The sequence below is a fragment of the Sitophilus oryzae genome, unplaced genomic scaffold, assembly GCF_002938485.1.
Source record: "Sitophilus oryzae breed Bouriz unplaced genomic scaffold, Soryzae_2.0 scaffold_1447_pilon_pilon, whole genome shotgun sequence".
Classification (NCBI taxonomy): domain Eukaryota; kingdom Metazoa; phylum Arthropoda; class Insecta; order Coleoptera; family Curculionidae; genus Sitophilus; species Sitophilus oryzae.
Genome location: NW_022146112.1, coordinates 99,319 through 124,360, shown reverse-complemented (window position 1 = coordinate 124,360; position 25,042 = coordinate 99,319). Strand labels below are relative to the sequence as shown.

General features: G+C 31.2%; 1 protein-coding gene across 4 annotated transcripts in view; it reads left to right on the top strand.

Moving 5' to 3' along the window:
* Nucleotides 1–25,042, top strand: part of LOC115877355 (protein dachsous) — a 569,521-nt gene that overhangs the window by 507,530 nt on the left and 36,949 nt on the right. For all 4 annotated transcript variants that reach the window (XM_030893496.1, XM_030893497.1, XM_030893500.1 and 1 more), the window contains 4 exons: nt 16,340–16,515; nt 18,989–19,399; nt 23,263–23,458; nt 24,800–25,036. In XM_030893496.1, coding sequence (XP_030749356.1) covers nt 16,340–16,515; nt 18,989–19,399; nt 23,263–23,458; nt 24,800–25,036 — 1,020 coding nt within the window. The remainder of the gene's footprint in view (nt 1–16,339; nt 16,516–18,988; nt 19,400–23,262; nt 23,459–24,799; nt 25,037–25,042) is intronic.

Genomic DNA, 25,042 nt, shown 5'->3' with positions numbered 1-25,042 from the left:
AGGTATAGGAACATGTATACTCAAGAAGTAACGAATTGGAAAACCTTTTCAATAGCGAAATAAAAAAAGTGGATCTCTATTTGAAAAACAATGATTTATGATAATTTTTTAATCGATTAATTCTATGACAGCTGTGTAGAAACGTCTAATGCACGCTCAGCCTGGGACACCCTGTATAAATAACAATCTATCAAATTTATTATAACCTTTAATTTTCAATCAAAATTTGTCCCAGTGTTTTAATCTTTTCTTCAGATTTCTATTTAATATCCATTCCAGCGTATTTTTGGGCAATTTGATCATTATTTGCTTCCCTGGTTGTCTTGCAGAATTCTTTTTTAGCTCGAGGTTGGTTGTACTTTTAGACTTACCTCTGCAACTCAATCCATGGCTATCAATACGATGAATGAAAGTTTTTATTCTGTAGACTGTTTTCTCAGTGTTGTAAACGGATAATATATTTTAAGCCATTATTTAAATGTCAAAAATAATTAACCATGAAATCTTTTTAAATATAATTATTATACCGTATATATCTCTTTTAAAACAGTATATACATATAACATATATAATATGTATATACTGTTTTAAAAGAGATAGTATTCCATCCAAAGAAGAGACAATATTAAACTATTACAATATTTGACTATAATGATTACATATGGTTCACAATCCCAAGGTATATAAAAGACGGTTGAAGGGTAGTGATTACCTTCCTAGTATACTGACTGGGCCCAAGGAGTGTAAACGCTATTATACGGCATTCACATCATTATGATATTCAGTTATAGTCTGATTTTAGAAATTTTAGAGATATTTGGATGTACATTTCATGTACTTGTTTAATTATGATGGCCTGATCTTGGTACACAAACTTCCAGAAAGAGCTGGTAATTTTATACCAAAAAAAAAAATTTGAACTCATGATGCTAAGGTGTAAGCTGTTTATTCTACACTAACGGATTACCATTTTGAAAATATACAAATTCTATAAATTGATTTTGTCGTAACTTTTCTTATTGGATATACCTAATTTAGGAGCAAATACAATGCTTCGATAACGACACTATATTAGATATTTCCAAAAAAATCAAAAAAAAATTGTGAATCCGCCACATAGGTATAGACATTTTTTATATTAGATATGTCTAAACTTCTATAAACAATATAACAATCACGATTTATATGTTTTGTTTATATATTATTATCTTTTAACATTGCATTAATCAATTTAGGGTAGAATGATTGGTTTGGTTGCAAAATTCAACCAACTAACCGTCCTAGACCAACATATTATATTTAAGATTCTGGACTAAGTTTTCCTACCCTGTTAACATCATCATCAGGTGGTAAATCTTCAGTTTTAATCACTATTATATATTTTTTTATAAGATTTGCTGGTACCTTCTGCTGATAACAATTAAGTGAATACACGTCCAGTGTTTAATATAAATTGTCTTGATGTATTCTGCTAATTTTTTGTGTATTTTAATAAACGCCGTATTTTGGGGAAAAGACATGAATCATATTTATCGAATGTTATAGTTTAAATATTTTGTACCAGAATCTTGTCTTCAAAATGAGCGGGTCTGGTCTTGGTCTTGCACAAAATTCAAGACCAAAGCTAGCATTTGATCTGCAAAACTAATACCGATCGGTGCAGGATTTCTAGGATACCAAGACCAAGCATGCAAGAGTCTTGTGGTTTTGCAGTGTAGTATTTTTTTTTCATGATATAAGTTTATATGATATAAGAAATTACTTATATGTTCATAATTATTGTTTTAATTTATTACAAATAATGTTTTAAAGAAACGTTGATAATTTTTTTTAGATAATGGTTGTAAGATAATAATTTCTTTCTTTAAAGTTGTATTTGCATCACATTACTAAAAATACTATTTATTTAAATATCTTCTATGTGGAAAGTGCCTGTAGTAAGAACCCATTTAAAAAATGCAAGAGTCTTCCAATAAAACCGAGACCAAGACTGAACCCTCCAAGACCAAAACCAAGATTACTAATTAACTACAAGAACAAGACTAAGGGACTCTTGGTCATGGTCTTGGCATTTGCTCATCACTACTCCCAAAGTTGACGCTTACGTATTTCCTTTTTTAAATTGATAAATATACATTTGTCCTTTAAAAATTCATCGTGTGAAATGGTTCTCATATTGGATAATCCGGTAGGATTAATAAAATACGTATTTTAGATATTACGAACAGGTAAGGTAGTCTTAACAAATGTAAAAGTTCACACATTATGTGCCAGAAACAGCGTGAAACCCTTGGTAAGCCCCTTTATCTGCTTACAACCTTTGTCGTTCCACCACATTATTAATATCGCCTTTTTGTCTCCGTCTCTCCGTAGGAGACAAATTTCTTCGACCAGTCCTGTTTTTTCTCTCTTTTTTCTCGAACATTTTCGATGCAAAATCCTTAGCAGATCCACTTCGAAGAATGCACCCGTTCAATGAGACTTTATGAAATAAATTTTTAATAAGTCAACCTAATTGCTTCTTAGGGGTATTTCGGCTTTTTCAGAAATTTCTTTGAGTAGATATTAATAGCTAATTAACTACCCGGTTTTAAAGTAAAGGTCGTAATCGAGCGGATGATTTAGTGCCTTAATCCATACGTTAGTAGGTAGCGCTATGGACGAAATTAAATTCTGTATAATGTGGTTGGGCGCTTTCGTGGTGTTGACCGTCTCTTAGAGTAGATTAAAGTAAATTATTACGAGGCAGGCAAGGCGTTCGGGAGCTTTAAACAATAACCGACTTGGTTTGAATAAAAAATAAAAAATCAATGTCCCGTATTAAGTTGAGACTGGAAATTTATATGTTAATGAACTGCTATGTCAGTATTGTCAGTAGATGTTATCTAAGTACACTGGCGGTTGATACTTGATTCATACAGGTTGATTCGTGAGGAAATGTCAATAAATCAGCCTAAAAATAAACACAAAAGTAAATATTATAATTCAAATATCCCGAAAACAGTTTCTCGTATAAACTTTATACTTTTTGCAGCCTTTTTGACATAATAATTAAAAAGAAATTATTTATATTACTCAAAAAATAGTATAGGGTGCCAAAGAGATGTGATTGTGTGTTGATGTTATTGTGTTGTACCATATTATACTTTTGTTTTTTTATCTTCCATTATTAAAATATAGCGAAACTACCAATACGCGTAACATTCAAAATGACGAAAAAGAAATGACCATGAAATGGCAAGGCAGAGACCACTGTTAAAGAACATAATTACATGCTATGAGTCCCGTATTCTCATTGGTCAAAGTAACTGGCAACAATTCATATCGTGAAGCTCTCTCATTTATGTTCAAGAATACCTAATAGAAGTGAAAATAGAACAGCAGTAGAATAGAACGATAAAATACTCTCCAGTGAGTGCTCTATTGTGGTTCTCTTATGCTCAAAAATCGGCACCCTGAAGTATTGACATTTCCTCATATCTCACCCTACATATTATGGAACGTTTTTAAAAAATTTATTAACAAAATACTGATATATTATTTTAAGATATCGGTTATCAGTTACATGGTTCAATATGAAATATGTGAAAATTTGTGAATCAGTATTGCGTCTATGCGAACAATTGCATCGTAAACTGGAGACCCTGGGAGAATAGAAGAAGTAGAGTCGATAGACAACAACCTCAGATGACATGGGCGGACGATTTGAGGAAACATGCTGGCACGAGATGGATGAGCACGGCGACAGAGAGAGAATAGTGGAAGAGATTAGAGGAGGTCCAACGATGGACCGAAGAAGGCTGAATAGATAGATAGATAGAGATTGCGTCTATGTGACAATTTCCATAAATGTCCAATAATAAGGAACAACTGACAATTTTGATTTATATATTTTTGAACGTCCCGTATATAAATATACTTTCGAAGGATTTAAGTTTTGGATTTCCTAGTTTTATTTGCTTCAAACGTTCCTAAAATTGGTGGAATGGTTTATGTCCGGTTATTTTGTATATGGACATATACCCAGAGCGAGAGAAAGAATTTTTGATATTATTTATCGATTTGGGCAGACAGGTTAGAACATTAAATATTGAACAGAAAGCAATAAACAAAAGAAGGCATATATTAAGAAAACGCTAGCTTAGTTTCTTTAACTGCGTGATACCTAATTTACTGCTTTTGATATTCAAAGTGCGTACGACAGTATACCAGATTTTTTTCTGTTCCATTTAATTGTAAAACTTTAGGAATAGTCTTACAGCGAAAACAAAAATAACAATTTAATTTTCTGACTTCTGCTGACTTCTGACCATGGTAGGATAAAGTGCCTAAACGGAATCGGTTTATAACAGATAGTATAACAATGTACTAATGCTTTATGATTAATTTTAATTATGATAAACGGCAACCTAAATACATTATTATCAAAAATTACTTAAATTGCAATAGGTGATTAGGCGTTCCAATGTATCTTAACAGTTTCTTTTAACCAGCACGACCATCAAACTAAATTATAAAGAATTTGAACTACAAGAATGAAAATCGATATCTATTTATTCAGTTGTACAAATCAAATAGATAATAATAGGTAATATCTGCAAAAAAGTCTTCAGGGTATTTCGCCACTAGAAGAAAATCTACAAAATAAAATAGTTGGTTGGTTGCAAAGAAAATAAAATAGTTATTTTTTATAAATACCGCTGCAGTTGACCCAACGAGACCAATAATTTGTCATCGGTATATTACTAATAAAACAAATTTACCAAACCAAACCAAACCTCCCGTCATTGGAACTAAAAATAAAACACAAAGAAAAATAATATTTAAAATATCTAAATACAACTATTAAAAACCGTTGATGTTCTGTTAAAAATAGGATAAATATAATAATACCTCAAAACCTAGAGTTGTGACATTTTTATTGGGCGTTTGAAAAAGAATAATATATTTCTAAAAAAGACATCGAAATTCCTTTTTTACTACCCTATAAAATAGATATAAAATCCTGATCGTATCTATTATTTGGTTTCACTTAAATGTCTTTAAAAGAGAGTTACGATTGATTGAGATTTAACGTAAAAATGTCTGTGTAACATGGACAACATTGATTTAGAAGAAATAAAATGATGGAAATTAAATATTATACTTACCAATAAAAGAGAATCACCTAGAAATCAAGGACTGTAGACCAAATCATGTTTAACAAAATCAACTCTACATTCAGTAAACAGAGGGTAGAGTTGTTTACCGGGAGCGGCAGTGAAAGAAATAAAAAAAATCTAGGTCTGTTCATTGACTTTTCTAAAACTTATCCAATAAAGTAATGCAGTTTATTCTAGCTAATTTGGAACACTCCGTATATTTTTAATGTCTTCACACTACCTCTTTATATTACGATATGTAACTGTTAAAACGTTGTAAAAACATAGCATCATTTCTAAATTTTATAATTCCAGAAGCAGCGAACAATCAGAGGCTCGAGAAAAATCTTAAAAGCTTTCGATTTGCATTATATTACCCATCAAAATAAGAGAGAAAGAGGTATGGAAAAGGAATAAAAGTTAACACCTTGAACTTCTGGGTGATTCGAAAGAAATGACACAGTGCTGTTCTTGATTATTTTAAGCTGACAATAGATATGAACAAAAATTTTTTGGAATTTTATATAAAAAGAGTTTAGATATAAATCTCAATGTTTTAAGTTTAAATAATATTTTTGAATGATAATTTTTTAAGTATTTTTCACCTCAATCAATTAGCTAATTTTAAATGTAGCCACTTTATAGTTTATATTTTTGAATACTACATAAAATTCTTAACCGTTTATAAAAATAAATGTATTCATTTTGGACAAAGAATGATATCTTCAGAAAAAAAAATAATTATAACAGTTAAAATATTATACCGTTATAATATTATATATTATAGTTTTGTTCTTTCAATAACAACATATGACATTATAAGACTTAACAAGGTTTACATAAACAAAAGAAGTAATTTTTACAAATAGCCTATCTATTTTCAGTCACTTTTTTTCATCTATTTAGTCATTTTATAAAAAGCCTAATCAGAATTAGGCATATTAAACAATGATGATATTTTCTGTATAATTCATTTTACAAAATGCCAAATCGGCGCCAGGCAGATTAAAAAATGATCGAAGTTTAGTCAGCTATGAGCATAAGCATATTGAATAATTTAGACTTTAATAAAAATACCCAATATTTTCCTATACAAAAACAATAATTTATGTCAAAATTTTATTTTGTTTATATGAAAGCAACTTGAACCCTATTTCATAAACTATAACTATAAGTAATATAATTTTAAATTCAAGATATATTAAAATCTTAATATTAATATCTCATTTAATTATTATACTCTGTAATTCGATTCTGTGTACAGGTCTTCTTTTTAGTGGAAGTTTACTTTCTTTTAAAATAAAAAGAATTTAGATCTTTATAATAATCGTATTAAATCATACCCTATTTAACAGAATTATCACTTTTGGTGCCATTATTTCCTAATATTGAAGGGAATGTTCAAGAAATTTTGGTTAGTTATACAAATTCCGCATAAAATGTTTTGTGCAATCTGACTAGTCTCTATTAGGCATTTTGCAAAGCTACTGAAAACAGATAGGCTCTTTGTAAAACATCCTTGTTTTGTTAAAAATGCCGGCTTTTTATAATATGCCTAGACTTTTTGCAAAATGCCGAGTTATTCGATACGCCTGCGACATACTATTTTAATTAATATTCGAATAACTCTAACAGAAACACCAAAAACTTTTTATCATGGTTAATTTATAATATGTTTCAAATATCTTTTTAACTCTAAATATGTATGATTTCTTGTAGAACGACCCATGGGCTACAGTAATATCTTAATTTCGTAAACTTTGGCAAAATATTCGTTGATGAGCCGTAAAAAACGAGACGTCGTTAACATCTTAATTGTTTAATAGATTTGGTAAATGGTTATTTATCACGGAACATTTGTTTACGTCTAGATTAATGGAGCTACACTCTTCGGTTTTACGTTCCACAATCTCAAAATATTTAAGTGTTAAAACGCCGGAGTATTTTGTATTTCATTTGAATTAATTTAATGTATCTCGAGAAGTAACATATCACACTACTATTTACAGTGAATTTTGAATAATATATCGTGGTAATAAAAACTCTAAAGTAAAATTAAGTAGTTAAAGTTGAATTAGTAAAACCGTAAGGGCTTCTTTGTAATGGAATATTAATATTTTTAAATAAATAAACGATTGTGTCTGGTTTATTCAAATTTCAATAAATATTCTTATAAATTAGGAATTAAGCTTCACAACAGTACCTATCTTGAAAAATAAATTCAACTTGTAAAAAAAATAATAAAAAAATATAAACACATAAATAAAAGTATAATCTGAATACCGCAAAGACCTCATGATTTATTTTGAAACTTCTTTTTTCAATTTTCTAAGATCACTTGCTATTGTAAGACATTGTTAACACCTATGGTGCCAGGACTAAATCTTCATCTATTTCCTACTACTGCTCCATCCATTCTTATACTCCAATTCTTTGAGTTCTTTATCAGCGAGTTCAACAATATGTAATTGAAGTAGATCTTTTACAATTTTCTGATATACAGAGTGTCCCAGGCTGAGCATGCATTAGAAGTTTCTAGAGAACTACAACATCTAGCTCGGAGATTTTTTTCACATCATAGTTTCACAACGAGATCTATCGATTAAAAATATTTTCAATATGGCGGCACTTCCGGAAATACCGGAAGTTGACAGCAACTTTCTTATTTTAAATGGGTGCCCCCATTTTTTATTATGTACTTAAATTCTCTGTAATTTATGAATTTTGATATTAAATACTCTATATCTAACATTAACAGTTTTTGAGAAAAAAAATATTTAAAATTTTTGAACGAAAAAAACTGCCTGTCAAAAATATGTTTATAGCTTAAATGTCAAATTTAGTGATTACCATAGCCACTGTGCCATAAAGAGAAAATATGTGGCTACCTATTTCAAAAATTAAATTGTTCGAATGTCTTATAATAATGGCCGCATTTAATCGATAGATCTCGTTGTAAAACAATGATGTGCAAAAAATCTCCAATCTAGATATTGTGGTTCTCTAGAAACTTCTAATGCACGCTCAGCCTGGGACACCTTGTATATTAATCGGTTTAAAACGTTCTACGTCTTCCGATGCCATCTCTACATGCCTGTTTGCCTCTCCACGCACCGTCTCCGAGAGTCTTTCCTTCATAAAAGTGTCCAATCCCTTCCTACCAACTTCTTCTCGGTCTATCCGGTTTTCTTCTTCCTGTAGGTTTCCAGTTTATGATTTGCTTTGGGATTCTCATTTTTGTCATTTTTTGGACATACCCGTACCATATAAGTTGTCTGCTCTTTATCTCGTCCACTATTGTATGTTTTCAATTTCTTAATCTCTCTTATGTATATAAGAGAGATTAAGAATCTATAGCATTCCTCCCATTTTAGTTTTGTTCTTTAAATGCTGTATCCAACAGCAATTAAAAAACGAAACCAACTTGAAATATTTGTTTAAAAAACATTTTAAAAATAACGTATTTAAAATTTCAATCTAGAGTGCCATGGGTGTGTTTATACATAATTTTTAATCAAGGGGCCTTGGAAAGATAGTTTTGATCGTCTAATGTTTTTAGCGTCTTATCCTTGTCGGTTAAAAGATGCCCAAATCTTATTTTTAATCATATCTCAATTTTTTCAAATGGAACGAGTATGTGTCATTAGCATATTTGGAAAAAGCATTTTTTACAAATAATTTGGTACCACACACTTGGTATTTAGCGTCAAATTTTCGTTATAAACCACATGTTACAACGGTGTCGAATAAATCATATGTGATAATGTCAAAAGTTGACATATGATATGTAGGAAATTTTATTCAGTGTCATTTTCTATCGAAAAGAATACCGAGAGTACCATTTAAAAACAAAAAGTTGTAGTAATTTCCGGTTAAACAGGAAGTGACCGAAAACAATTGAATGCGTCAATCAATCATTTATGTCATATACAAACATACCAAATCACGGTTTTTTTATCTGAAAAAAAAAGATTTAGGGGTGAGCCATTTTTGAGACGCACCCGGTATATAATGTAAGATGATTTAATAAAAATATAATAGCTTACAAATAGCAACAATCAAAAATGTTTACAAGTAGTCAGCTTAGTCAACTTAGTCAGCTCTCAGTCTTTTATACGCTGTTATCCAAGAATGTGCTTTTTTAAACATTCATTGTCTAGGAGTGTACAATGCTGGATTTTGTACATCGGAGAAACTATAGACTTAACGGTTATTATTCTGCAGTGGGCGTATGCCGCTGTATGTAATTTTTCAAATAGCCTGAGTCATGTCTTGATTCCTAGCCGATATTGTTCGAGGACGAGGCAACGCACAAAAGAACTACAACAGATCGTTTAGTTCTTCTCTCGATCAGACAGTATGACTGACTGGGCTATAAATAATCGACAAATATATATCTTCTCATAAGAAAAATTACGACTGTATAAAGGATGTCCACCGTGAACTACTTCTTTTGGCATAGCTATAAATACATATGGAAGAATTCAAAAAATTTGGGACAATAGTAATTTCTCTAAAAAGTACTTTATGTACCGAATTGTATTCGGGAAACTTCGGCAGTATATTCTGCAGATAAAAATAAGTAAGTATAGTCGATATTCGGATAGAAACTGGCCCCTGTGTGTTTTTGGTTTGATAAATTTGATTTAGGTGTCAACACGACTTCTACTTGTTGGGGGCGCCACCTACATGTTTTTTAAGAGTAAAATTTTTTGTCCGTACCTGTATAAAACTATCGAGTAGAAAAGTGTACATTTTCGTCACTTTTACGTAAAATAAGTCTCTTGGTAGAATTCGCTACGAGAAAACGTTTTCAAGATATTTAGAATGGAAATAATCAATACATGTTATTGACAAAAAAATACACAACATGTTGAGTAGACAGTTATTGTATAATAGCCTCTGTGGAGCCGTCTGAGATACTGGCTTTTGTCAAAGCATTGAGACTGTATGATCAGTTATAACCCGCTATAATTCAAAAAAGGGAACACACAAGAGATCTGTAAGGTGGCATTTAAGTATTCTATTAATTGGTGAATGCACACTGCATTCACCAACTAATAGAATCATATCAATTCTCTTTAATGTAGGATAAATTTGCATTTTCGGCAAATTTCTGAGATTTTTTTTTGTTTTAACTAACACAAAATAATAACTGGTTGTTAAAGTTGGACTAATTAGACAGCTATGTTAAAGTAACGTCAGATATATCACAGCCACCTACATTTGATCTAATAAAAAATATCTACTCAGATCAAATTATGTAAATGAAAATATCTAGGAAAATCTTTGTTTGAGGGTTAGGCAACCTTAATAGTATTTTGAAGAGACATGCATTCTCTATTGAATATCGGAATAATATACTGGGTGTTCCATTTAAATTAAAAGATATAAAACATGCTTTCAACCCATTTTTGTTTTTCAACTCAATTCACTTCAAATGAATTCAATTCAAATTCACTTCACAGTTTTTGTCTAGATTCGTACAGACACCAAACAAATAACATGAAAAATATGTTAACAGTGTTGTGCATTATATTGGTTCTTCTGATTTATTTAGGAAAAATTATCAAAAAATGTGAAATTAGGAAGACCTAATTTTAATAATCTTTTATGTATTATACAATAGATCTGCTGGCTGACTGTCTTGTGTTTTTAAAGCTTGCAGTACCAGAAATTTTAGCAATTATTTAAAGAATAGACTAATATTTTACACTATTACTTTAAATTTAATACAGGTCATCTTTTAATTGATGAAATTATATTTATTAATCAATTATCTTTTAGATAATTAAATTTATAAACTCAATGATTATCAAACCCAATATTTATCTACTAAAATCATAAGTTAAAATTATTGGACGCGAAACCAAACAATATACATAGTCAGAATGTTTATGGTTGTGGTACAACTAAAAGCACTTGCGGGTACAAGTTTAATAAGTAATGGTCATAACTCAATACTAAATAGTATCGGTAAAGACAGCTTCCTTAGAAAATACACTACTAAATGTTGTACGTTCCATTTAACATACGTATTCCAGGAATTGGTTTTGAAGAAAATAAATAGGTAAAACCATTTTCGTCGTCAGAAAATTATTTAGATTATAGCTAGAAAATATTACTTCTTATCAATATTTAAGTTATATTATTTATTTAAAAACTTTCATTAATTGTTTAATTTTTGAATAGTTATTTTGTTACTGTTATCGAAATCTTCATTATATTCATTATGACCAATCCCAGAAAAAATAGGCTATAAAAAGTTGCATAATGCTAAAATAATTACATAAGCAAAATAACTACAACAGTACCATAGACAACGTCATCATTTTAAACGTAGACCAAAAAAAGATAGTCCATTTGTCATGAAACATGATAGATATTCTCAACGATAAAAAGGTGCCCACCAACCTAAAGAAAAAAATCATACAAGAGCAGCATCCAGCCTGTGACTATGTATGTCTTAGAAACAATGGCAATAATCCTAAAAACAGCAGAACAACTACGAATTGCACAAATAGCTATGAGGAGAATCATGAGAATAATCCAGAGGGGAGAATAACCCTGAGTAACAAAATGCGGCACTGCAGTTCAAAATATCAAATTCGTCTTGATGTAAATGAAATTATAACATTTTAACATGGAATATTTACATATATTTGTACGCGAAGAAACCACATGAAATGTAAATGTCGAGAGGTACGTGGTACCAAAAAACTGGCTTGACTTAGAATATATCGACTATCAACACCCATATACGTGAAAAATCAAAGTAATAGATGTTTTGAAAGGAGTTGCAAGCCTGAAGTTACAATGGATAGGACATGTGGCGCGACAGGATCCAGACCGATGCCGATAGTCCCAAAAAATCATACTATAGAGACCCACAAGGCCGATCATAAAAGAGATGGGTCAAAAAGGTTAGAACAGTGGCGGGAAGATAATGGATGATATTAGCTAGAGATCAATACATAGAAGTGGGTTATTCCCAACATTGGATGGAACCAAGCAAATACAGAGGAAGAAGTACACTAAGATGTTCAAAACTGTTTATGTTTTTGACGGTGATACCTTCAATCAAAGCAGCAGTTTTGCTGAAATCTGTGTGAGTTAGAAACCTTGTTTATGTTTTACCAACCCGACATTTTTAACTTGATAAACATTAAATCTTAAAATTTTAAGATATTTTGCATTTTATTTTGTAATTATTATGGTGACAATTATTTTATTTTAACTTTTTTAGAGGAGTGTTACAATTATTTTATTTTAACTTAAATATTTTTTAGAGAGTTTCTTTTTATTAAAAGTAGTGTACTTCTCTAAGAGGGGATCTCAGAATTTAGTCCAGTGGCAGCGGCATATACATAAGATACTGTTTTTCCTGTCCTTTTGCATTTAGTGGTGGGCCACCATCGAATTGAACGAAAACTATACCGACCAAAAACAAAGCAAGGAGGAAATTTGCGAATAGCTCGGAAGAGAAAAGGGTTCCCCTAATTAAATATAATAAGAGCGGCAATAAATAGTTTCGTGTTTCTTCTGCCCTTATTAGCATTTAGGCAAAGGAGTCGCGTTTTGATTGTGACAGAATAAACAAAGGAGCGAGCAACGTGAAAGAGGCAATTATTTTGGAGGGATGCATGTGCCACAGCCTTTTGAATCGGAAAAAAACGACATTTTGGGAGTATGCTAACTGAAAAATATGGCCATTGTATTCAGGATTTACTCGGCTGTCAGGCCGAACTGGTCGGCTATTCAAATTGGAACTGGGGACACGAAAAGGCTTAAATTTCGCGGACCATGGGAATGGCGAAGACAGCGAACAAGTTCGTGTGACGCGACCTGACGATCTGATGAGGAAGATCGGCCGAGATCGGATGCCCTTTTAAAGATCGCATCGGCTCAAATAATACCACATAGATTTACCAACACTGAAAAATAAAAAATATATCTATTTTGAAGGTATAGACATTAGATACAAACATATTGTCATGTTTGAACATATACCTACACTCAGATACAAAAAAACGACATGGAGAAAATTTTAGTAAAATTTAAAGTGTTATATTTTTGTTATTTTTAGCTCTGTTTTTATGAATTTTTTAGCAAACTGAATGTAATTATATCATCTTTTATTCGTAAACTTAGTTTTTTATAAACTTTATTGTTTGGCATATTATACAGGGTTAATCGAGGGGTTGTTTTTTTACGCTAATTTTAAAACACCCTGTGCAATAATGTCGTTTGTAAATTTTCCTAAAATATAATTTTACGGTCAGAACCACGTCTTCTGAGCATTTTGTTTTTTGAATCATATCAATACATACCTTGGTTAATTTTTAAGAGCAAAGTGAGCTTGCAACCAACAATTTGCATTTTTTTCTATACCAACAATCAATCATTTCTTTTTTGAAGTTATTTTTCAACATGACAAGGTGGCTTTAGTGATTATTGTGTGTATATACTACCGTTGATTGAAAGAACTGTGATACTACTATGAACTGCCCATCTGGAGAGTTAGAGGTCGCGAAGCAGTACCAGCTTCATTAAATGAACTTCGCTTGGTCCTTAAAGAAGAATGGGAAAACATAACGCAATATGATATACATATGCAGCCTCAATGATAGTATGAACGGACGTATACAGACAGTTATAGTAGCCAAGGACGGCAATACTGCAAAGTATTAGGCTATTTTTTACAATTTTTTTTCTGTTTGTATACTTGAGTATTGCAGATGTTTTCTTTAATAGCGTTAGTTATGTTATTGTTATTAATGTTTATTAAAACCCGGACTGTATCGGTAGTCTTAACGTTTTTTTTTTAATTTAATATAGAATATCCAAGATAGTATCCAAGGCAGGATGTAATATGACGTCCCGACAATAGTCACCAAAACCATCTCGTCATATTAAAAAATTACATCAAAAAGTAATGATAATTAAAAAAATTGCAAATTGATCGTTATCAGATCATTTCGTTTTTAAAAATTAACCAAATCATGTATTGACATGTATCAAAGAACAAAATGCTCAGAAGTCATGGTTCTGAGCGTAAAATTATATTTTAAGAAAATTTACAGACGAAATTATTGCACCGGGTGTTTTAAAGTTAGGGGTAAGAAAACAACCCCTCGATTAACCCTGCCTAATATGCCTAATACTAAAGTTTATAAAAAACTTGAGTGTACGAATAAAAGGTGATATAATTATATACAGCTTGGTAAAAAAAAATCTTGGAAAAAGATAGCAATACATGATTATAATTTTGTAAAAAGAGTAAAGATTTATAATATGCCTACAATACTCTTATTAAACAATATAATGTTATTATAAAATGTATTACAGAATGACAATTTGAGAAGTGGTCACCGGGTATATCTCTCAGACAAAAAATAATGTCAATCTCGTTTAAATACCAGGTGATAGGAGAGTGAACCAAAATATAAAAAAAGTTATAAATTTAAAAACAAATGCTGTTTTTGAGATTTTGCGCGGCAGAAGATCATACTGTATTTAGTGAAAAAAAAGTTAACAAAATATCATAAATTCTTCATAATTAGCATAAAGTCTCAAATATTATAACACAGTTATAAAGTATTCATTTTCCAGGAATTTAGCACATTCTTTTTATCTAAACAAACAAAAATGCCATAAAGCTCTTGCCATTAAAAATATTTTAATATGGATGTGTGAAAATCTGACGAACGATATAAAAACATCTATTAACACGCGGTTTCAGATTTATAAGCACACTTAATTCGGCTTTGACGTTTAATATTTATTTTATTGCAAAAGAAGAAGCGAACATATCTTGCGATAAATTATTCGTATTTATCCTGTAAGCGAAGTTTATTTGACATTTAATTAAATATCTGTTGTTTGAGATGCTAGTACAAGTGTTAAGTGCACATTGATTTCTTTCCTTTTAGTGAACTTGTGGCTTTATGGGCTTCTATCTAACAAAAAATATTTATAGTCAATTGGTGGCCTTTTAATAAATTTATGTGTTTTGGCATTTTCAATCATAACAAATTTCTTAAAACTAAATGCATAGATAATATTCTTCATCCAATGGTCAAGAAGATTTATCCTTTTGCCTTTCTCGGTTTTACATAACAGTACCCACTGCTGTACCACTCAAAAAATCACTCTTGTGCTCTTCTCTCGGGAGGCGGAGGATATTCTCATTGTTGAGCAGAAGAATATCAATGTTGGGATGATAATGGACGTTTTTCATGTTTCGCAGCAAAGCGTTTGATTTGTTTTATAATAGAAGGAAAATAATTCTCTATCCTGAGATCTCTATTAAGGTCATCATTTTGGACATATTATAGAGCATCAGCCATGCATTGTGCGACACTTGAATATTTGACGGTGCTTTCAGTCGTACATACTCCCAATTAAATGTCTTAAGTCGCCATGAATGTCGTAAACCCGTTAGGGATCTGATTGTAAATGATTAGTTTATTGTGCATTGAACTTAGAAACATATCTGAGTCCCTTACGCTTCTTCTTTGTACGTTCTTACCATTTATATTTTGCATCTAAAATCATGTCTAGTCTAATGGATCTCTTCTATTTTAATACGATATACGATATCTAAAACTAATGTGGAGAGACGTCAACACCTTAAGTCTGATTCATCTTTTTATTTGCCCAGTTCTGAATATCATCGCTTGTGTTCTGCAGTTTGATGATCGTCGATGAATTCTGCTTGATGGTTTTTCAGCTAACATGTGCAGCTAACATCTGCTAATATGGTATTGTATATATACTCTGACTTGGTCAAGTTATTTGTATAGTGTAGATATAAAACTGGTCATAAAACAATTTTGTATCCTAAGCACTACCATCTTAATATTATTTTAATTTTTTTGTTCTTTGACATTATAAACATTTATAAATGTTTATTTTAACAATAAGACTGACAATATTATTTGTATAATGTTTTGTATTATCTTTTGTTTGTTTGTTTGTGTACCTTGTTTTTTTACTTTGTTTGTTAGTTTACCTTTGTCTACAAATTGAAAAATTTTTTGACAATAAAGGCATTTATTTTATTTATTATTAAATATACTAGTTAAAGTAGTTCATGCGATCACTCTGATCAATGGTCTTTCTATTATATATAAATAATTAAATCTTATAATCAATAATTAACATAATAATATAACTAATTTACATTTTTTTTGCAGGAAAAAGTACCGTTAGATTTTCTATTTACTCCGGAGACCCAGACGGCTTATTCAGCATTGATCCAGCGACGGGAACAATCACAGTTTCAGGAATATTGGATCATGAAAAAAGATCGGCAGTGTTGCTCAATATTCAAGCTACTAGCGGAAATCCACCAGTATATGGTCATACACAGGTAGTTATGAATCTAAGTTATATTTTTAATTATTATCTATAAAAATCTCTTCTTAACTTATCTGTAGATTGTTCCATTGCAGTCTCCAATTCCGTTCTTTTTGCAAAGACTAATAACTTGTAGATTGAACCTTATATATCTCTTTTCTAATGGCTTATCAGAGCCGCACATTTGCCAGGTTATCGCACTGATAGAGAATGTCATCAGCAATTCGGATTGACAGAATGTGCATACGGCTTTATCTATTAATCACTTTTAAGTGCCTGGTGAGGTTGCATACAAAATAGTTAAAATACATGTATTTATTTTAACTATTATAAATGTATATGTTTTTTAATATTTAAAACTTGCTAACTACAGTTTTAACAGTTTTTGGCCCATTTTTAATTAACTGTTTTATCTATTTTCTATATTCTACTTTATCTATGTTCTATATTCCTCTTAATAGAAAATGTTTTGGTTAATTTTGCTGAAACCACATAGAAATAACACCTTCTATATATCATCAAAACATGAAATTTATAGAGTATAATAAAAGTGACTGTAAAATAAAATTATCAATTGGAGCAATACAATATAAATATACAGGGTGTCCAAATATTCCGTAGATATAGAAATACTACGTATTTTTGGAATAAAAATAACTTCACTAGACACAATTTAATTCTATACAAAAATACTTGGGTTGTCCGCTAGAGGGCATCAAACTTTAAAAAAATAAATACATTAAGATCTTTTAAGAACCGATAGTCTGAGTTGAATGAGAATTGGGGCATTTGAACTTTTGATTTTTATAAAAACAACAAGAAAAAGTACGGAAAGGGTAAAAATTACCTCCACCCCTATACCCTACATATATTTTAGTAGAAATATTTTACTGATTTTTCTTCAAAATCTTTGTCTCTTGTAAAAAAACACAACATCGCGTCGCATAGAGTTTTTTGAGATTTAAAAAAAAACCTCCGAAATATACAGGGAGTTTTAATATTTCATGGACATAGAACTACTGCGTATTTTTTGAATCAAAATAAGTTAGCTGCACAGAATTTACCTCTGTACTAACTAAAGTGCTTCGTTTGTCGGTTTCGGAAAAACATTTTTTTTTTCTCAAAAAGTATGCGAGGTGGCGTTTTTTACAGGAGATAAATTTAGAAAATACTAGAAGGATAATCTTCGATGGAGTTGGAAAATATTTCTACTAAGATTTATATAGGGGTAGGGGTAGTTTTCATCTTTCCCGTACATTTTCTTAATTTGTGTCTAAATCAAATGTTAAAGCGCCTAGCAAAACATAGGCACCCCAAATCTCATTCAAATCGGACTATCGATTCTTAAAATATCTTAAAAATGTTTTTATTTTTTAAAGCTTGGTGCCCTCTAGCGGACAAATAAAGCATTTTTGTATAGAGATAAACTGTCTCCAATGAACTTATTTTAATTCCAAATTTACGTAATATTTCTATGTCCATGGAGTATTGGGACACCCTGTATAATTTTATCATGAATTCCATACCAGGAAGTCAATTCATGTGAAATTAATACTGTGTATAAAATAGAAACTCGGAACTTAAGTTATATATAACTTAAGTTATTAATTGCGAAAATGAACAGGACGGTCATTGGTCTAATACCAAGTTTTAATACTTGATTGATTAATCAGTCAAAAATTTATTCTGCTTAGAAGCGTGACAGTGTGAATTGCTTCCTGTGAAATATCATTAGCAATTTTATTATGTATATGTTACGGTTAAGGTCCGATGTCCGGTTAATGTCGACATTACCCGGTTAATCTCGAGAATACATATATATCTCGAGAATTACACACAACAAAACAACCAAAAACATAACCAAACCCAAACATTAACCTGTTAATGCCGACATTAAGGTGGAATCTCGCTATACCTTCCGTTTCCATTCCATATTCGTTCCGTATTTTTATTGTATTGACGCTATACGCCGGCACCGTTCCGTATCAGTTTCATACTTTTTATTGTACAATTTATATCATTATTTATTATCATTATTATTATCATATTTATATTATTTTTATATTATTATGTATTTATGTACAAGTTTTATTTTAAAAATTTGTATCTTTGAAAAAGGTACCTAATAGATTTAATTAAGAGGTAAAAGAATAAATAAATATTAGCAAAATGTTAACAGAGCTGGTACAAATATAAGATTTTGACAACGCTGTTTCCGATACGCTTCAGTCCGTCCGCCAAAAAATGTATGGAAGGAAAGGATATGGAATGGAAGGGAAACGGAACGGATAGTGTTCATTGTCCTATTGATTTACATGATATAATATAGTTTATGTAAACGGAAGGGTAACGGATGGTATCTGATACGGAAGGTATAGTGAGAATCCACCTTTAACCGGACATCGGCCTTTAACCGTAACATATATACTATATTATATCAATTAATTTTCTTCTAATTTGCATTTTTCTTCAATTTTTACCCGCAGGTCAACATCGATATCGACGACGTAAACGACAACACTCCCGAGTTCGAATCACCCACAGTCCACATATCCGTACCGGAAAATGCAGAAATTGGTGTTCCACTCTACGCTGCCCACGCCACTGACAAGGACAGCGGCTCCAACGGGATAGTTCGTTACAAATTAGCGAAGAGCGGTTCCGATCTGTTCAAGATCGACGCAAAACTAGGCCATCTGACGTTGACCAGGCATTTGGACTACGAGAGCGTTCAGAGGCATACACTGGTTATAACGGCCACCGATATGGGGGTGCCTCCCTTATCAGCCAACTTGACCGTTCTGGTTGAGGTGCAAGATATGAACGACAATCCTCCTGTCTTTGAAAAGAACCAATATAGTTTGAGCGTTTTGGAATCATTGCCAATAAACTCAGAAGTAAGTTCACTTCTTTACTATTCTTATACTTGTTTTTCGAAATGGACAAAAAGGATTTGTAGAAAATTCTAAAACTAATCCCGCGTCCTCATGACTACTTTAGTATTTATATTGGCTACCTGAGTATTTATATTTTCAAATTAGCTGATAATTTGTAAAATACAGAGGCCAGCTTAATTTTTTTAATTACGGACCAGCATTTTTTATTACACATCTTGAAAGAATTCGGTCTCCTGAGTATAATGATATGCCACACTTAATATTTTTATTTTGCTTCGGGCACTTAAACACAATTTATTTAAACAAATTTTAAGTCCGGCTCCTATCTTGGTCCAGAGCCAGTAAGTACTGGGAATACCCAGATGTATGGCCCGTAATGCACTAAAACTCTGGATCAGGGAAAAGCACAATGTCCATTGGAGAAACAGACAGGGGCATAGGCAAAGTTTTTATCCAAGGACCTAGCTCTAAAACCGCAAAAGAACTGTTAATGCTTAGCAGGAATAAAGTGCTGATTACGACAAGCCTCTTGACAGGACACATGGCTGTCAAGTGTTACCTGAACAAGCTCAACCTGTATCAAGGAAGTCTTTGCTGCAGACTCTGCGATAAAGATCCTGAAACAGCGGAGCACATAATATGTCATTGCGAGGCTCTGGATCGCAAGCGACACTTTTTACTTGGGGAAGCTAGGCTAGAACCGGAGGAACTATGCTCCCATCCTGTCAACCTGCATAAGCTAGTGCAGGTCACAAGGATAGGAGAATGGATGCAGATATAGAAGGGGGACAAACACAATAGGCTTCACAGGTCGCAGTGTCTCCGGCAGAGGGCGGCCCCTTGTTATGGAAAAAAAAGTCCGGCTCTGTTTTTTTTTAAATAAGTAATCTATATATACAGGGTGTTTCAAAACAAATGCGAAAAACTTTAGGGGGTGATTCCTTGTTCAAAATAAAGGGTAGTTTGCTTTATAAACGTTGGGTCAAAAGTCAACCATTAGGGAGATATCGCGGTACAAAGATGGCGGAAAAATAATGTTTTATTTTTTATCTTGAAAACGAAAAGAGATAGACTAATGAAATTTTATGGAAGCATTACTGTTATGAAAACACACTTTCAGGTAATTTTTTTACTTTTTTAAAATGAGTGGAAGGGGTTGAAATAAACTACCCCTATCATTCTTGTTAACGAAATTTAAAGAAAAATCTTATCAAACACATGCAAATGCTTTAATTTGGATAGTCTGGTTGGTTTAGAAACTTTTTTACCTCTTGTGTTTTTTTGATAAAACTCACCGATTGGAAATTAAAAAATAAAATGTAAAGCATTACATGTCAGGACAAAAAACATTTTTAGATTAAGAATCTAGTGATAATAACGATAATAATAATCATCTAGATAATAACGTATTGCAGTAGAGTAATGTCAAATAAAATAATATTAGGAACATCCTAAAAAGTAACAGCGGCCGATTAGATTTTTTCCTAAAAAAATTACAGCAGCCCACTAGATTCTTTATCAGAAAATGTTTTTTGTCCTGACATGTAATGCTTTACATTTTATTTTTTAATTTCAAATCGGTGAGTTTTATCAAAAAAATACAAGAGATAAAAAAGTTTCTAAACAAACTAAACTATCCAAATTAATTCGTGTGCATGTGTTTGATAAGATTTTTCTTTAAATTTCGTTAACAAGAATGATAGGGGTAGTTTATTTCAACCCCTTTCACTCATTTTAAAAAATTGAAAAAATTACCAGAAAGTGTGTTTTCATAACAGTAATGCTTCCATAAAATTTTATTAGTCTATCTCTTTTCCTTTTCAAGATAAAAAATAAAAACATTATTTTTCCGCCATCTTTGTACCGCAATATCTCCCTAATGGTTGACTTTTGACCCAACGTTTATGAAGCAAACTACCCTTTATTTTGAACAAGGAATCACCCCCTGAAGTTTTTCGCATTTGTTTTGAAACACCCTTTATATATAATCTTAATATTAATCATAGTAACAGTACTAATGAGCTTTAAAACTTAACAATGACGTGTGGTAAAACATTGAATACGGAAAATCAAATACAGTAAAATAAGAAAAACTAATATAAAATAAATAATATAAATAAAATATAAGCAATGAAATAATTTTCCCGAAAGATGGATTGGAAATGGTGAAGCAGTATAATGGACCACGAGGTTCCTGAACCTGTAACCAAGGAATATTTTTCTTTGGGTGGCATATTACTTGATGTCATTTGTAAAAGTGTAAAAATTTGTAAAAAAGTGTAGTAATTTGTAAAAATGCATTCGGAAGTATAAGAAGATCTATTGAACATACGGATTGGGATATATATATAAAATTGAACGAAAAATAAATTTGTGCTTTAGGGAAGGTGATAATTTCGAAATTTTTGAACATGTAGAACATTAGAAACTGGTTTGTACAAGTTGATTTATTTGCAAACATTACGATTAGTATTATGTATATTACTAGATCGTTACATTCAGGTCTCATTTTCATAATACATAAAGGTAAAAATAATATCTTTAAAATACTGACCTGGATATAACTTATTTGAATCTGCCATTTGGCTTTATTTTCCTTAATCATTGCTAATAATTAGCACCCATCAATATTGTTACGATTATTATAATAAGGTTAAATAATTTAAAAGGCCAGAGCCGGACTTGAAATTAATTTAAATAGTGTTGTTAAAGTGCTTAAAAGAAAAGAAAATATTAATTGTAGCATATCGTTGTACTCAGGAGGCCGAATTCTTTCAAACTTTGAAATAAAAAATGCAGATCAGTATTTGAAATAAACAAGTTGGTCTATGTATCTCAGAAATTATTAGCTAATTTGAAAATTTAAAAAAGTGGTTATGAGAACGCGTAATTATTTTTTCAATTTTTTTTCAAAAGTAATGACAGTTTTTTTTCAAAAAACTCAGAAATCCTTGAAAATTTTTAAACTTTTTTGATAGCATGTTGGCGATCATCCCAAAGCACAACTTTGTCCCAATTTAACCATGTTCGTATCTATTATATGGTTTTCAAGATACCAATGCTCGTACCTCGAGTTTGTAACACTCTGTATAGCTCGTCGGACTTCATTCACACTTGAATCCCTTTTACTTACTTTGCTTTTAATGTTTTCATCCAAAAATAGATTAAATAGTATATATTATTCACTTTATTGTTATTTATTATTTAATTATTATAAATAATGAGCACATCAGAGATTTTTTGAAATCTGCAAAAATATATTACTACTAACTATACTACTAATATATACCGTGTCCCATTATAAGAAAATAGTTTATACCAAATGAGTAACTGTGGAACTGTGAGACAGCGGATACCATTTTTGGCATATGTATTAAATCTTGATCATAAACTGTAATTTATGAACGAATATTTTAACTCTGTTAAAAGTGGAACAAAAGAAATCACTGTAAATACAGTTAAAAATGCTCTAAGACACAATAGTAATTTCAGTTATTTTGACGTAAATATGCATAGGTATATGTAAATCATTCAGCAAATACAAAATACGCTCAAGGAAGAAATAATGAAGAAAATAGACATAATAAACTACGTCGCTTAAATAAAACATATCATGCAGTTAGAAATTTCCTCGTGCAGTCACAAAATAAAAGTAAAAGTTTAGAAGAATGACAGGTGCTAGTTATCCGGCTTCGCGTATAGAGTAACTTTTTCTTTCAAACTATAAAGTATTTACATGTAACGGTTAATATCTCTTTCGTTGGCAAATCTATTGCGGCGTCCTGTGAAATTACTCTACATTATCAGTAAATCCAAAAAGAACACGATTTAAACTTCTGACTTGTAATTTTGATATTTTGCAGATAACTCAGTTCACTGCCGTTGACGCGGATACTGGAAATAACGCGAGGATAACGTATCGACTGGTTGCGAGTAATGACTCACAAGAATCACATGAGCAGGTGTTTGGAATATTTCCAAACAGTGGATGGCTGTATCTGAAAGGAAACTTGGATCGAGAAAGCAGAGAAAATTATAACTTAATAGTAGCAGCCAAAGGTAATATTTATTTAATTATTAATTTAGGAGGTTATTAGTTTTGAGAGACATATTCTGTAACTTAGAGATTGTATGCAGTAAATACATGGTAAATACACTCACCGGCACGAAAAACGGGCACCTTAAAATTTTGATGTATTTTAAAGGTTAATATATTTTGTTCTAGTAGGCCGATTTTGATGATTTTTTAAGAAATTTGTAGCTTATGTAGCTTATTTGACTTTTTAATATCTCTTTCTAAATTAAAAATGAAAAGAATCATCTAGGTGCGTCTTTTCTCGATAGTTTGTTTTTTGATTCGTCTCAATAGCTTTACTTTTATAGGAGATATTCGCTTTTGAATAAGACTTAAGATTTACAGCAATTTTAGCACTGAAAGCATACCTTTGATTTTGGGTCCTCATGTTTACTGTTTATGTAATATCACTGTCGTTAAAAAGTCATATTATTGTTTATTGACGTTTACTTTAGTAGAGATGGTTTTAAGTTCTGAAAGTATCGGCTATTGCTGCTTTCATTTATAACTTTTGGACTTAAAACCAACTTTGCTAGAGTAACTGCCCAACAGGCAATGATAATATGATTTTTCAAAGACAGTGGCATTACATAAATCATAAATACTATTTTATAGGTCTGTTGACTAGGACCAAAATCAACTATATGGTTTTAATGTAAAAATACGAAAAAATGTTAGTGTCTTCTTCAAAAGTGAATATCTCAAAAAAAAATAAAGCTAGTGAGATGAACTAAAAAACAAATTATCTAGAGAAGATACGCCTAGATGAATAATGTTTAAATTCCTTACTTTATACACATATATACTCCACAAGGTGTTTCACACTTTCACATTCAACATTTTGTATGGACATTTTGTTTTCCCTCGTATAATTGGCAGATTACAACTTTCGTTTTTAATTTAAAGACACTAAAAAGTCTAATAATTCAGCTACACATTGCTTAAAAAATCATCAATATCGGTCCACTGGAACACAATATATAAAACTTTAAAATAGAAAAGAAACTGAAAAGTTTAAGCTGCCGGTTTTCGTGCCGGTGTGTAGTATGAATATTTAGAAATTACACAAGTTGACCCTTGAAAAGTGGCATTGTGGAATACATATCTCGTATAAAAAAATACTGTCAGGAAAGTTCTAAATAAATATCAGGGATTGGATTTGACACATAGTATTACCCTACCTGTAGTTGAGAAATGTTTTATTGTAGTTTAGATGTAGTATTTTTTATTTTTTTTAGATGTATTATTATTGTAGTACGTAGTTTTGAACGTGATTAAAATCCATATTAATATATCTAAAGTATCATTCAAATGAATATTTTCAGACAACGGCTTGCCTCCACTCACAGCTACGTCACAGGTGACAGTGGAAGTACTCGATGTGAACGATAACGATCCTATTTTTAAGCAAGAGATGTATTCATTCAAGATCGAGGAAAATCTTTCGAGGGGAACTTTCGTTGGCCGAATTCATGCGACAGATGCGGATGCGGCCATCAACGCAGCAATCAAATACAGTTTGATTCCTGGAAACAGCAGCTTTCAGATAAATGCCATTAGTGGTAAGT